Source organism: Gobius niger (assembly GCF_951799975.1).
Source record: "Gobius niger genome assembly, chromosome: 15".
Lineage (NCBI taxonomy): Eukaryota > Metazoa > Chordata > Actinopteri > Gobiiformes > Gobiidae > Gobius > Gobius niger.
The window spans coordinates 6522448-6536877 of NC_136866.1; the positions used below are offsets into that span (position 1 = coordinate 6522448).

At 41.5% G+C, this 14430-nt stretch overlaps 1 protein-coding gene across 2 annotated transcripts in view; it reads left to right on the top strand.

Annotated features, from left to right (window-relative positions):
* Positions 1–14430, top strand: part of nkain2 (sodium/potassium transporting ATPase interacting 2) — a gene marked incomplete at its 3' end in the record, with an annotated part of 174267 nt that overhangs the window by 142861 nt on the left and 16976 nt on the right. For both annotated transcript variants that reach the window (XM_079571850.1, XM_079571851.1), the window contains exon 5: positions 852–912. In XM_079571850.1, coding sequence (XP_079427976.1) covers positions 852–912 — 61 coding nt within the window. The remainder of the gene's footprint in view (positions 1–851; positions 913–14430) is intronic.

Genomic DNA, 14430 nt, shown 5'->3' on the forward strand with positions numbered 1-14430 from the left:
TAATACCTTTCTGCTCGCACACTTCTTTCCCTCACTTGTTTCAACATTTGTATTTAACTTGTGTCGTTCTATTGCTGCCAGATAATAAGGTCACCGAAACGCTGACCTTATGTTGACAGTGTCTTCCTGCTCTCATCTGTCGCCCAGGAGACGAGCGACCAATGGGAGCGCAGATAAGAGCAAAGGGAGTACGGCTAGTTTAAACAGCGCACAGTGTAAACAAACACTCGCATTTTGACTTCAGCCGCCATGCCCTTTCCTCGCTTTCCCGTTTTCTTTGCGCCAGAAATTGAGTTTGAAATCCGAGCATCATGGTATCACTATATTGCAGCGCTTGTTACTTTTGAGCCGCAATAAAAGTATGTTTGGTTGCGAGCCGTGCACAGAGGAGCCCGGGGAAAGCGATGTTGACGTCGGAGACAAATCTGAACTATCTGGCGTGACATTGTAATATTAAAGCTATACTGGGGCGCTGGAAATTCAATTTTCAAGCGATCGCTATCTCGCCTTACTCACCGCACAATGAGGGAGACATAAGGGTGACATATTTTTGTTTGAGCTGCGGGCTTTGAGGCTACGCGCTAAACCGAAGTTAATGCAGCCTAACCTTGCGCTTGTCATTGGAGATGCCAAACAGCGCGACTGCACCGATTGATTCTGCCGCGTTATTTCTGAGCTACAGATGAATGCTAAACACCCGCATACACCTGTTGTTGTTGTTTTTTTTCCCCCTGCTTGTTACAGCTTCCTCTCCAGCGTGATCTATCCAACGGAAGACAGTTGTTGCTATCTGTGTATTGTTCCGGGGCATTGGGGCTGATTTATGTGTCTGTGTCTGTCTCTCCCTTCAGTTGGTGGGCTTCATCTACGCCTGCTATGTGGTCAAGCTCATCTCAGAGGAAGAAGACAGCTGTAAGTACCAAGCCACACAATGCATATTCACGTACACTGTTGTTAAAGCCACACTGCGTAACATTTCATTCAATAGATAGACAATAATCTAAAGTGGGTTTAATTAGTGAAAACCTGACGATTGCTTTGTTTTGAAATCCCTCTGCAAAACTAGCTGAACACTAAGAACATGTTTGGGATGGAATGCTATAAGTTCACTGTTATGATACTACGGAAATCCCCCATGTTTGTGGGCACTAGCAAACAGTGTTCATTAGGAGTGACAATATATCGATTTTCCGATATATCGCGATGTTTTGCAGGGCGATATGATACCGATGTTGTTTATTCTGATATCGATACTTTGGTGACATTGTGCATATTAATGAGGCAGTTTTCACAGTCAATAGAGGTCAGCAATGACCAAGAAATCAGTACAGCAGGGGGCAGCACTACAGTTTCAAGCACTGGGACGAAACACTGTCACACAAATAATTTACTTTTAATGATAGTTTTTATATCTATATATACGATTAATTTGGTTGATTTATTCCTTTTTAAATAGGACTGCAGTTTCTTGTTTATTTCAATGTAAATGAAGTCATTGACAGATCTATAGACCCATGTTCAGTGTGTAAGTCAGGGATCATTTATAGACAAAGAAAAAAGGGGTACAAAGCACAAAAAGAAATGTGAATGATGAATAACATGTGGTATGTTCAAATTATGGATAAAAGTTGCATGTTTTTCTTTTATTTAGCATTGTAGGTTATTTTTGTGCAAGATATCGATTATCGGCGTATCGTGAGATACTCGTTATCGTAAGCCATGTATCGCATATCGTATCAAATTGTGAGAATCCCACCCCTAGTGTTCATAGACTAACATGAGATGAGAACGTATAACAAGTGGAGCCAGGAAACAGCTCTGTTAGTTGGCGAGGAACAGCTGGTAAATACATCTAACATAATGTATTGTCCAAATGTTTTAAAGTGAACATATCATGCATATGGGGCTTAACAATAGACTTGAAGACATTATCTTTGGTGCCTCAGCATTGATAGTTTGCGCCGGTGGAATACAGACGCTAAAGCTGGTGAAGACTCGGGCTCCTCCTGTCGGCAGCTGTAAGTTTCAATATCTATTTTGTATTTTATGACGTGGTCAGCAGCCTCAGCGTTGTAGCTTTGTGGAGGACTGTTTCAGGGTTTAGCAATGGAAGTACAGAACCAGGAAGTACAGAACAAAGTGCAGACACCGTAGAAGAAGAAACAGCTAAATTCAACAGCACGAGGATGACTCACGACTGCATGAACGTAGTGAAGTAGCAGGTATGTCTTCAACGTTATAATATGGTTCAAAGCTCGAAAATGTTGCATGATTTGTTCACTTTAACACAATAATCCAGTATTATACCTTTTTAAAATCGCTATTCGTTTATTATGGAAAAAATGTCCTGCAAATCCCGTAATGCTGATTTGTTCATCTTAGATATGTTTCGCAGTGTGGATTTAAATAAACATATGCAGTATCTTTAAAAAAACTACCCACTATCACACTTGCATCCCCAACACTCTGAATAAAGGAGGCAATAGAGAACAGAAAGCCTGCCCAGGAGACAATAGCTGTGATTCTGTTCTGTGGAAATTGGCACCTCTCCCAGTGCTAAAACATGTTCAGATCAGCTGACAAGAGGAGTCAGGTATGAAAACTGTTAAAAGAATGAATTATCAGACGAGCATAGCAACAGTTTGTGACATGTTCAGTCTTCCACGTCGGCCTTCGACACTATGGAATACTATGTGTTTTTGTGACACGACACAGTAATGATAATGATTACAGCCTCACGTGTCTGAGATATACGAGGTAATAATAATATCTGTCCAGCCCCTGATTGCGCTGAAGTGAGTTATTATTGCAAAGTGCACCAAAACCTACGATTAAGATGAAAAAGAAAATAAACCTTCTGCAAATCAAACGCAGTGTGGCACAGTCTGTTTCAGTCTGACGTGGGTGTTTTATTTCTGAAGAATTGAGACAGATTGGCCCACAGCATATGGTTTGGTAACAAGCAATCGGCGTAAAACCGGAGAAAGAAGTTCTCAAATATGTGTCTGTTGAACTCAGATTAAGCATAGGTTATAAGTTGTTTCTTGAGAGATAAGGGGGGGAATGTTTTTTTTTTGTTGTTTTTTTAAGGCAGTGGTTAATCTTAAGGCCAGGGGGACACCTGCGGCCGTTTGCTTTTTTTAATCCGGCACATGAAGTACTTAAAGAAGAAATAAGCAACTATGAAAAAAACTTAAAAAATAAATAGTCATAGCATGCATAGTCCCTCTGGGAGTAATAATTAATTAATGGGATGACTGGGGGGTCTTTCATCTCCCCCTGGTGTCTCTGGCCAGACAACCACAATTGTAATTTTCCCTGCTCCGGGTCGGAGGCCCCAATACACACTAATAGAATCACAAAGAAGAAGCTAACAGGCTAACGGGCAAAGCTTACTGTGGTGTTGGGCACTTTAGCAGTGTTAACAGCCAAGTTTGAGGGAAAAAAATTATCTCCATCGTGTAATTGGGTTGTGGCACAATGTACAACATCCCTCTCTCCCTTTGACTTTTCTGTGAGCGTAGTGTTTACTCTCACGGACAATTAATGAGTAAAAAAAGGTAACATGCTACGACACCTGCAGTGGCCATGCCGCCTTCGCTCTGCCCTATCCCGTCAGACCTTGGAAGCTAAGCAGGGAAGGGCCTGGTCGGTACTTGGATGGGAGACCGTTTGGGAACACCAGGAAGCCTAGCGAAGGTAGTGAGTGAGTGGTGGTGGTCGGAGGGGCCGATGGCGCAGGCTGGTTGCCTCGCTTCCGTCAGTCTACCCCAGGGCAGCTGTGGCTACAATAGTAGCTTACCACCACCAAGTATGAATGAGTGAATGAATAGTGCAATGTAAAGCGTCTTTGAGCGTCCAGAAACTGAAAAAAAAAACCTGATGCATCATCATCATCATCATCAGTGGCGCTCATGGCCCCGTGCATTAGACGGTTATAATGCACTTCGCGGAGTAACACCACTCCAATGCGCGTCGTGGTGTTCTCGACTCCGCGTCGTGCATTATAACCGTCTAATGCACGGCACCTCGTTGTTTAATCCTTACTTAACTGACCAAAATGAAGCATTTGCCGCTTATTATTTTATTCACGCAAGAGAACAGTAAACAGTTAAAAGCACTATATGGATAAACTAAGAAGTACAATTATTTCTAAAAGTTACTCAAGTTCATGTATTAAATGTTTTTGAGTACTACCCGCCTCTGGAATCGGACATTTTCTGAATTCTTATTTTGGATACAGACGGATTGGGCAGTATCACCAGGAAATGTAAATGTTTATTATATTGATTACTGGGTAGGCGTATACAAGCTTCTAGTTTCAGCCTACTCCTGTTTTTGTTGAGCTTCTGTAACAGAATAACATGAATGTTGTAAAAAGTAAAAATTTAAACTATGTGCATCATGTTTCCCCCAGATACAGTAGATCCAGAATCAAACACATTTTTATGCTCGATTGGGAGTGGGATGAAGTGGCGCTAATAATTCCTAATTCCTAATTCCATTCCTAATAAGAGTTTCAGCTGTGGTTGAAACACAATCAAATCTTGTTAATTTTGTCCTGAGGAACGCCTGAGAATGAGCTCGTATTTGGACGCGTGCCTTTAGCCCCCGCGGCGATGGCTGAACTATAGCTGTTGACATTAGGTTGAGCCAGCAGTCAATTTGGAGAAGAGTTTGTAAAGTGGTTGTGGGCGGGTGTGTGGAGTTGTGCGGCGTGTGAAATGAAAAGTGTGAAGTAAATCAAATCTGTTCCACAGTTTTCTCCTCCTTTTTCCTCCACGCGTCTCCATCGTGTCCTTTTAGTGGCTGTCTGATGTTGACGGAGCGACTGTGAATGAAGCCATATTTTTTTTTTTTTTTTTGAGGCAAGGCTATGACTGACAGGGAAGACAGCTCCTGCAACCCGACTTGAATCTTTTTGAAATTACCCAAAAGAGGAAAGGCGTGTTTTAGGGGGACATGGCGGTGAGTCATGGGTGTTTATTGCCGCTTCAAATTGGATATTTCACATTTAAAGTTCAAAACCAGCAGACAGCTACAGTTCCATCAGTTCTTTTAATACGCAGTCTCAAATCAAAAACATATTTCGCTCTCAACACTCTTTTAGTTTGCTTGACATTGCATCCAATAGTATGTGTTAAACCTTTCTAAACACTGAAATAAATGTTTGTCTAACTTAAATGCAGAATGTGCACCAACCCGCGATGACAGTAAACACTGATTTAAAAAACACTCACAAATGAAATGAGTCAAATCAGTGCGACGACCTTGTGCTTATCGCAGCAGGTTGTCGGCATTAACATGATGGAGATGTTTTACCTGGGGCCACGGCTTTAGTTATTCCATTAAAACTGACCGGACCATCATCATACAGGGATCAATATCTGAGCATGTCTTATTCAGCACAGGAATCAGCATGCCGTATGCCCCCGCGCATTAATATTGATGGCTTATAAATGGATTCTGAATCCAGGGGGGCGATGCACAAAAGCAACAGGTTTCCTCGTCCATGGGATGAAATAGCGTGAATGGAAATATCAATCTCACGTTACGTTTCAAATGTAGAGTGGGAAGAGCAACAAGGGGCTTTCACATTCCATGAAATCTGAGCATCTGTTTGTGCGTGAGTAAAATTTCACACGTTTGTTTTTTTTTGTTCCGTCTTTTGTTAAGAAATTCTTCCGCCCTTGAGTAATGTGTTCTCATCCAACAATGGAGCTCATAGTATTCTTACAAACAAACAAAAGCACATGCAATATTACAGCCTTTTATTGCGTGTGTGCTGAGATACGTTTTATGCAAGACTGGGCATTCAGTCATTCAGTAGCCTGGCGAGCTGCACTATTGTATTTCCTATTATACTGTGGATCGTGTCTTATTTTAAGTGCATGTGACAGGTTTTAATGCTTTTGAAAACATGACTTACTTAGAAAGATAGCATCAATTGCAAATTCAGCAGTTGCATAATTATCATTTTATTTCAGTAAAGCAGCAATTTTAATGAAGAGATGTGGGAAGTGACATAGATGGAGGTTTAAGTTCCATAGCAGTTTGACTCATTTACCATTGACTTAAAGCAGTACTAAGTAACTTGTTTATCTTAATAGATCGTTTTCGTAGTCTTTCATCTCCCCCCGGTGTCTCTGGCCAGAAAACCACAATTGAAGCTTTGCCTGCACCGGGTCGGAGGCGCAATACACACTAATGGAATCACGGAGAAGAAGCTAACAGGCTAATGGGCAAAGCTAACTGCGGGCTAGCACCACTTTAGCTTTGTTTACAGCCAAGTTTGAGTGGAAAAAAAAAGATCTCCATTGTGTTATTGGATGTACAATATATAAATATTGATATAAATTTCTGTTGTACTCTGTCTCATAAGTGCTCAATGTTTCCTTACCATCTTTGGTATATTGTCCATTACCATCGGTGATATTGTTCATTCTCCTTACATTGTTAGTATAAAATTTTGTTACAAAGTAATAGTTATTGTTACCTGTGGTAACGCCACCATGACAAAACATTTGTATAATAATCCTTAAACAAACTAACAGTGAAGTTGAATGTATTAATCTCTGAATGGGGAACTGGGGGTGGGATTAAATAAATTATCTTCTTCCCATCCCTTTCAGGTAGAAATGGATCATCATGTTTACATACTGTATAGGCCTACTGTACTTTCTGTGCCATTGCCTGAAATAAATGTATAAAAATGAATGAATATCCCTCTCTCCCTTTGTCTTTTCTGTCAGCGTAGGGAGAGAGGGATATTGTACATTGTGCCACGACCCAACTACACAATGGAGATAGTTTTTTTTTTTCACTCAAACTTGGCTGTAAATACTGCTTAAGTGGTGCTAGCCCACAGTTAGCTTTGCCCTGTTAGCTTCTTCTTCGTGTTTCTATTAGTGTGTATTGCGCCTCCAACCCGAAGGCAGGGAAGTTGCAAGTGTGGTTTTCTGGCCAGAGACACCAGGGGGAGATGAAAGACCCCCAACAAATGGTAAATGGTCTCAACTTATATAGCGATTTTCCTCCTACATTAGGCACTCAAAGCGCTGTACAGGAACCAGTCACCCATTCACACCCTCATTCATACACGCAGACACTTCCATGGGATTAATGAAAGACGAGCTCGCATGTTTTACACGTGTCTTTCACCAATGAAACGCCTTACGAAATGAATGTATTGGATTCCATTCATTGTGTGAAATGTCTTGCAGAGTGGCTTTAACAGAGCGTTATTGCACAATATGACTTTGGTACTAGTAAAGCGAGATACAGGGAGCCTAAAGGGGGTGGAAAAAAGAGTGAATGGTTGGCAATAAAAGCTTCAGTTAATTCAGTTAATTACGCGACACAATTAAAAGTATGCGTTGATATGAGCCAATCCATTAGTAATACAGACCGACGGCAGGCACATTTGACTGACCATTAAGATAAAAACATACCTGCAGGCTCACAATTTGGTGTCGCCTCCAATTATCCGCCTAATTAAGTGAAGGGTTACAATGTGATGAAAAGTAAAGACAAGTTCAATCCTTGTAATCTCGCTCTAAACATTACAAAATCCATCCAGCTATCAAAGTCTGCCATCTTCTTTTTTTTTTTTTTTTCGCGACGTGTCTAATTCCCCTCGTTTCCTATTGTAACAGTGACTAGCAGCTTAAGCTTCAGAGGGCTCCTTGCGATATTCTTGTGTGTGCTGTTGACTGAGCAGTAAATGTGTGTGCGCGCCGTGTTCGGGAAGGAAGAAGAAGAAGTAAAAAAAAAAAAAAAGAAAAAGGCGCTGTGGGTGAAGGAGCTCGAACCCACAGAGGAGCGATGAAGATTTGGAGTTGCTGAGAAAGCTAATTACGGCGATAATTATTCCAGGCCGTGCGTGCGCTTGTGTGAGAGAGCGCTGTGTGGAGTGGCAGAGAGGGGGAGATTAATCATCATTTTCACCGCTGTGTCTGTCTCCGGGCTGCAGACAAGTCCCTATCAGACACACAGGTGCATAATCTAGTGATAAACAAAAACACACACGGAGCGGGGAGAAGGGGGCGCAGCCTTAAAGGGGGACAACATAAGGAGCTCGCGATGGGAGCGGTGAAATACATTGACATTAAAGTGTCATTATAAAGGGCTTGACATGACTTTTTTTTTTTTTTCTGTCTTTTGCTCATCGGCTGTTGTGGCTTGTCTTGTTCAAATGTTTTAGCACTAACTGGCATTGCTTTAGAGATGCCATGAAAGCATCCTAAAAACAGTACAGGGTTCAAAGCAGCAATTCATATTCTATTAACCGTATATTTAACATTTTAAATATTTGACAATTTGTTGCGTTTTGTCACTTTTTTGGGGGGCTTTTTTTCGTTGCTCTTTTGTCTCTCTTTTTTTCCACATTTTTATTGTGTTGGGAAACTGGCCACAGAGTAGTCGGAATGGGCAGGCAGACTCGACAAAGAATAAAGTTCTTACCAAGCAAAATGTATTTCTTCACACAAAAGGAAGTTCTCAGAGACACATGTTACATGACACATGTGGGCGGCACAGTAGCACTGCGGCTAGCACTCGTACTTCACAGCTAGGAGGTCCCGGGTTCGATTCCCACCTGGACGGGGCCTTTCTGTGTGGAGTTTGCATGTTCTCCCTGTGCCTGCATAGGTTTCCTCCGGGTACTCCGGTTTCCCCTATCACTAAGACATGTACAATAGGTTCCCATCTGGGGCCAGGACTCCCCTGAAAAAGAGATTCTTAATCTCAGTGGGACTATCCTGGTTAAATTTAAAAAAATGTCACACACAATAAAAAAATGTCACACACAAACAAAATGCCTCCCCTTAGTGACTACAGCAGTCAGCTTTTATACCTCTCCTAATGGGAAGGACCTCCCATAGGTGAGTACCATTAGCTCGGTGGGTAAGTTAACCCTCGTGGGGCCTTCGCGGGTCTTTTTGACCCGCTGTCATGTTCCGGGCATTTGGATGCAAGGTGACACAAGGGGGCGCCCTTCCAACCTTCTCAGTGTAAATGTGAGTTGACTTTCTTCAGACTTAGACTTTAGGTCAGACACCATGAGTGACAGTAACATGACGCTAAATGCAGTGAGCTCTTTGTTTGCAGTAAAAAGGCTGAGGCCTCATTGCTCTTCAGTCACAGACTGAGAAGTGAAGAAGGAAGTCATGGAGCTTCTGCTTTAGACGCAACTTCAGTCTTCTGCTGCATGTAAGAGTCATATTACATCAAATCAAATGTTGTAATCTGTAAAGCACTTTGTGATACCTTTTGGTATGAAAAGCGCTTTATAAATAAAGTTTTATTGATTGTTTGATCATATCCTGAAACTCAAATCTGTAGTAAAAACATAATATATGGAAAATAATTACAATTACAAAAATGCTGTATCTAATAAAAAAGTCTTTTTTTTTTTTTTTTATTTACTCTCATTCTAAAAACGAAAACCCAAACAAACCCTAACCATTTGTATCTGCTGTAAAGTCATGTTTGTCCCAGTTCCTCTGAGTCATGGTGCAGCAGGACTGATGTGGACAGAAGCTCATGAGGTTCATTTCTTCAACAGTTTCTATAGTAACTATTTTCTCCAAAGTAAAAGTAGATCTACCACAGTCCTGTCCACATCTGTCACGGTCCACCATGACCCACCATGACTCAGAGGAACTGGGACAAACATGACTTTACAGCAGATACAAATGGTTTGGGTTTGTTTGTTTGTTTTTAAATTTAGAATGAGAGTAAATAAAACTTTTTGATTAGATACATGATTTTCAAATATTTTTCTTTTTGTAATTGTAATAATTATTTCCATATATTATGTTTTTACTACAGATTTGAGTTTCAGGATATGATCAATCAATCTTTATAAAGCACTTTGCATACCGAAAGGTATCCCAAAGTGCTTTACAGATTACAACATTTGATATGATATAATATGACCCCTACATGCAGCAGAAGTCTGAAGTTCGGTCTAAAGCAGAAGCTCCATGACTTCCTTCTTCACTTCTCAGTCTGTGACTGAAGAGCAATGAGGCCTCAGCCTTTTCACTGCAAACAAAGAGCTCACTGTATTTAGCGTCATGTTACTGTCACTCATGGTGTCTGACCTAAAGTCTAACTCTGAAGAAAGTCAACTCACATTTACACTGAGAAGGTTGGAAGGGCGCACCCTTGTGTCACCTTGCATCCAAATGCCCAGAACATGTCAGCGGGTCAAAAAGACCCGCGAAGGCCACACGAGGGTTATAACAATAAGTTTAGCTGGCAAGCGTTCAAATCAAATTAATAAAGACAAAATACAAACCAAAATCATACACAAAGGAAATTCAAAGCAAAGTTTAAACCAGTTTCCCCCCTGCCACATGGTTCAGACTGAGATTTTAAAATGGCCATCAAAGACCACGCCTTCCCTTTGTTCCCACCATGTGGTGCAGGTAAATTTGTATATTGACTCAATTAACAAATAAACAAAGTTTAAAATGGACGTGAAGTGCAATCATTATTGACTTAATAAATGAATGAATCTGGTGGGTTATTGTTCGCTGATGGATATTGCAAAAGAAACCAACGAAGCAAAATAACCCAAATAAATAATGGGACAAACCTACTTAGTCACATATTGCATTGCACTCATAGATAGATTTTAGATTTGAGTAAAGCTAAACTGGAGAAAATGTGCTGTCAGGTGGAGGTTTTAAGATTAACAGGCCTTTGAGCTCTGATTTGTATCAAGTCATTTCTCAACATCATCTTGGGGGCCAGAGCTTCTGTGCTGGAGGGCCAGATTTGGCCCGTGGGCCTGATGTTGCCTACCCCTGTAATAAACATTTACACCTCCCCGGTGATACAGCACAATACGGTCTGTATTTGAGAAAAGAACTCCGAACAACACATTCTATTCTGTAGAAAGGTGTCACAACAAAAATGGAGCACTACTAATCTTCTTACAGTTTGACATGAGATAGACATCAGATGTTATTCCTTCCTGAGTTCCCCATTTACAAAATATTGTTCTGTATTGTGTGAAAAGGTTGTGTCATCCTCAGGTACAACACACACTCGTCACCTTCTGTGAGCAAGCCTAATAATAAAATCCATAACCAGGACAATGAATGAAGCACCGTTCACTCACAGGGACCACAAGCTCAACACAGAGTGAAAGAAAGCGGTTTGAACAAGCAAAAGATGGCGACTGAAGGCGAACAATGATCACTGAATTAGAGTTGGCTGAAAATATATGAGCGGTAGATTCGGCAGTGGCAACTTTTTGGTACGTTTTTTTGGTTAATTCTTCCCTTTGCAAATGTTTGTTGTTTATTTCTGTAAAAAGTTCTCGCTGCAAACCCCAATTTGTCTATTCAGTTGCATGGGTGCATGGGCAACATCCCGCTGCTACTTATTTTCCGCTGCGAACGATGTTTTAGAATCACATGTATAAATACCAGCGATTCCAAATGTCTGGTGTGGAAGTGGAGGGGGGGGTACATTTAATGAGACCAAAGCCGGCCTCACTCGTCGTAAGCTTTGAGATGACGCGCAGGCTAAAGGTTACGGAGGTTAAACTATTCGGATGAAAGTGAGGCTATAAGCGGTGAAGGAATGCGGTGCACCATGTTTAGAACGATGGTCTGGTGAAGTCCTAGTCGCTGGACATGCTTTAGACATGGTCTGATTAGGAGTCGGCCCTGGTTTTGATCTAATTTATAGTCTCGGTTTAGCCATGGTTCAGTCGCTACATCCAACCTATGCATATTAAAACTGTGTCTGTGAAGGATTTTCTCTTCGGGTCCAAAATGTTGCGAAACCCTGGAGTAATACTCAAACAATAAAGGTGCCCATCATAATAACATTTGAAACTGCAACATTTCCAGATGAAAGACACAATTGATTTCTGGTTAAATTCAAACCAAAGTACCGAAGATTATACGCTTTCCGTAATGTCATTAGTTCTTCCCATTTTGTTCGAAAATTCCCGGAAAAATCATTCATGAGGAACACGTTTCACTTCTTAAATGCAGCCGTTCCCAGCAGAGATGAGGGCGTTTTTTTTAGGAGGGGGGCTCCATTTTCTCTTGTTCAAAGGGTCGAGAACGGGCTGTGCACAGACTATTTGACTGCAGCATGAATCAGCAGGAAAACTCTTAGCGTTCACACTGGGCTATGTTCCTAACAAAGGGATCCGCACAAAAGGAGGAAGTATATCAAGCGTGGCCAATGGCGGGGTATTGTCTGAGGGGGAAAAAACAGTAAATGAGGCGAATGATCATAAAGTACTGCGGCGGTTAAACAGACGAGACAGCGGAGATGGTGTGTGTTGTCCCGGTGAGTGCCGTAATGAAGATTTCACACGCATACATTAAGAGGATAAAGGCAGCGAGAGATATCTGAGGGTGACTGGGAGGTGATGAGCAACTTTGGAGACAGTTTTAAAGTTCGGACAGTTTTTGCTGAATTTACCTTTTTCTGCCTTTTGTACTTCATTTTCATTTCAGAACATAGCGGAGTAGAGATTTACCTGCAATAGTGATTTGTTTCATTTATGCTTGAGTGAGTACTCCAGATCTTCTTAGCTCAAAGCAATTTGTTTTTATGCTTCAAGTAGACACTTGATACTAACCATAAAGCACTGGTGTGTAGGACTCAAGAGTGGGTCACAGAATCATTTACAGTGGGTCATGGGCCATTAATGGAAATAAAAGTGGAGTGTCTGTTGAATTGGTAAGGTGAGTCTTATTATCAATGCTTTCATAGCTTTCATTCATTTCATATTGTAAGATGTTCTCAAAAGCTGAAATATGCCTAAAATCTGAATGGGTCTTGGTTGATAGTGGGATAGTTAGCCATGCTGCTAATGCGTGATGTCAATTTGGTTCACTCACCCACCACTGCCAGCAGAGGGCGACAGACACCAACTAAGCTGTGTCCCAAAGACACATTATCCAATTCTCAAAGCCTAAACGCCATCAACAGGGGCGACGGTGGCGCAGTTGGTAGAGTGGGTCGTCTCATGAAGGCTCGGGAAGGTCGGGGGTTCGAATCCCAGCTTCTGCAGGTGCACACTGTGTCATTGGGCAAGACACTTCACCCCACTTGCCTCCAGTGTCTGCGTACATTGGTGTGTGAATGAGAGAGTGAATGGGAGACTGTTTCCTTACTGTAAAGCTATTTAGGCCTGATAAAGGTAGAAAAGCGCTGTATATAAGTTGAGTCCATTTAATCATCATCCTGTTTGAAGTTAAAGACTTGTTGGCGCCAGATTTTGTCCTCTTAATCTCTTAACCCCCACCTGAACCGAACACATTGTGTCCAGTTTGGCTTTTCCCAAATCAAAAAGTGGCAAAGGTGCAACAAAGAAAGTAACAAAGAAGCAATAAAAGAGCGAGAAAAAACAACAAAAATGGGGCAAAACCATGACGACGCAAACTGGAGCAAATGCCCTTGGTTCAGGAGGGGGGTAAGAAGATAAATAGATGTTAGTACAATTAATACGCAACATCATGCTGTTTAAAAAAGACTATTTGGCGTAAGAGTACAGATGCACAACTACACACATCTTCTTTGGCCATAGATACTGTACATTGTATTGCATGCATCAGCCAAATTGTGAATCGTGTAGCATTTAGAGGGTTTAACCACACTTCTTGTACTATCATCTCAGTAAAATGATATCGCTTTATGGATTGTGCTTAAGTGTATACAAGTGCTTATAGCGTTTTTTGGGTTTGTTGTGGGCTGTAAAATGCCCCGAAAATCTGCTATGAAAACCTTAGAGCAATGATATCCTCCTTAAAGAAAATCCAAACCTCAAGGCAACATCAATTCCCCCAAATAACCCTCAATACGCTGCGTTTTAGCGGCTTACTTGCTTTGCAGTAATTCAAGTGGACAGTGTTTGCTTACTAAGGTGTATATTCTAATTAGCCTGGATATTTTGCCCATTTCACCTTTTTCGAGCCTAGCCTTAGATCTAAAGAATCCATAAGAGGCCAATTATTATTTTTTTCGCCACCGCTTGCAGACATGGCACTGCTCCTCAATCTTGCCTATTTTTCTCCTTGTTTACCTGCGTCTCCTTAATGTATGGCGTCTTTTATCTCGGCGGTGACAGCGCCGATCCCCGCATTGTACTTGATGTTACAAAATCTTGCTGAATAAATAGGGGAAAGTATGCCGCTGATCAAGGCCAGGAAGTACCCTTTTATGAGCCTGCGCTTACATCAAAGTGTGGGGAAGAAATGGTTTCCCGGCTTCAAAAGTCCACGTTGGCTGTCTGAAAATCTGGAAGGCAAAACCACCTGCTGGCAGCTCACAGCGCGGCGTCGTGTCGAGGCCTCCTAGATAATTTAGCAGTTAAGAGTATTCTCCAGGCAAAAAAAAAAAAAAAAAAAAAAAAGAATCCACCGCTGCAAAAGTCCTCCGTGTTAAAAATAG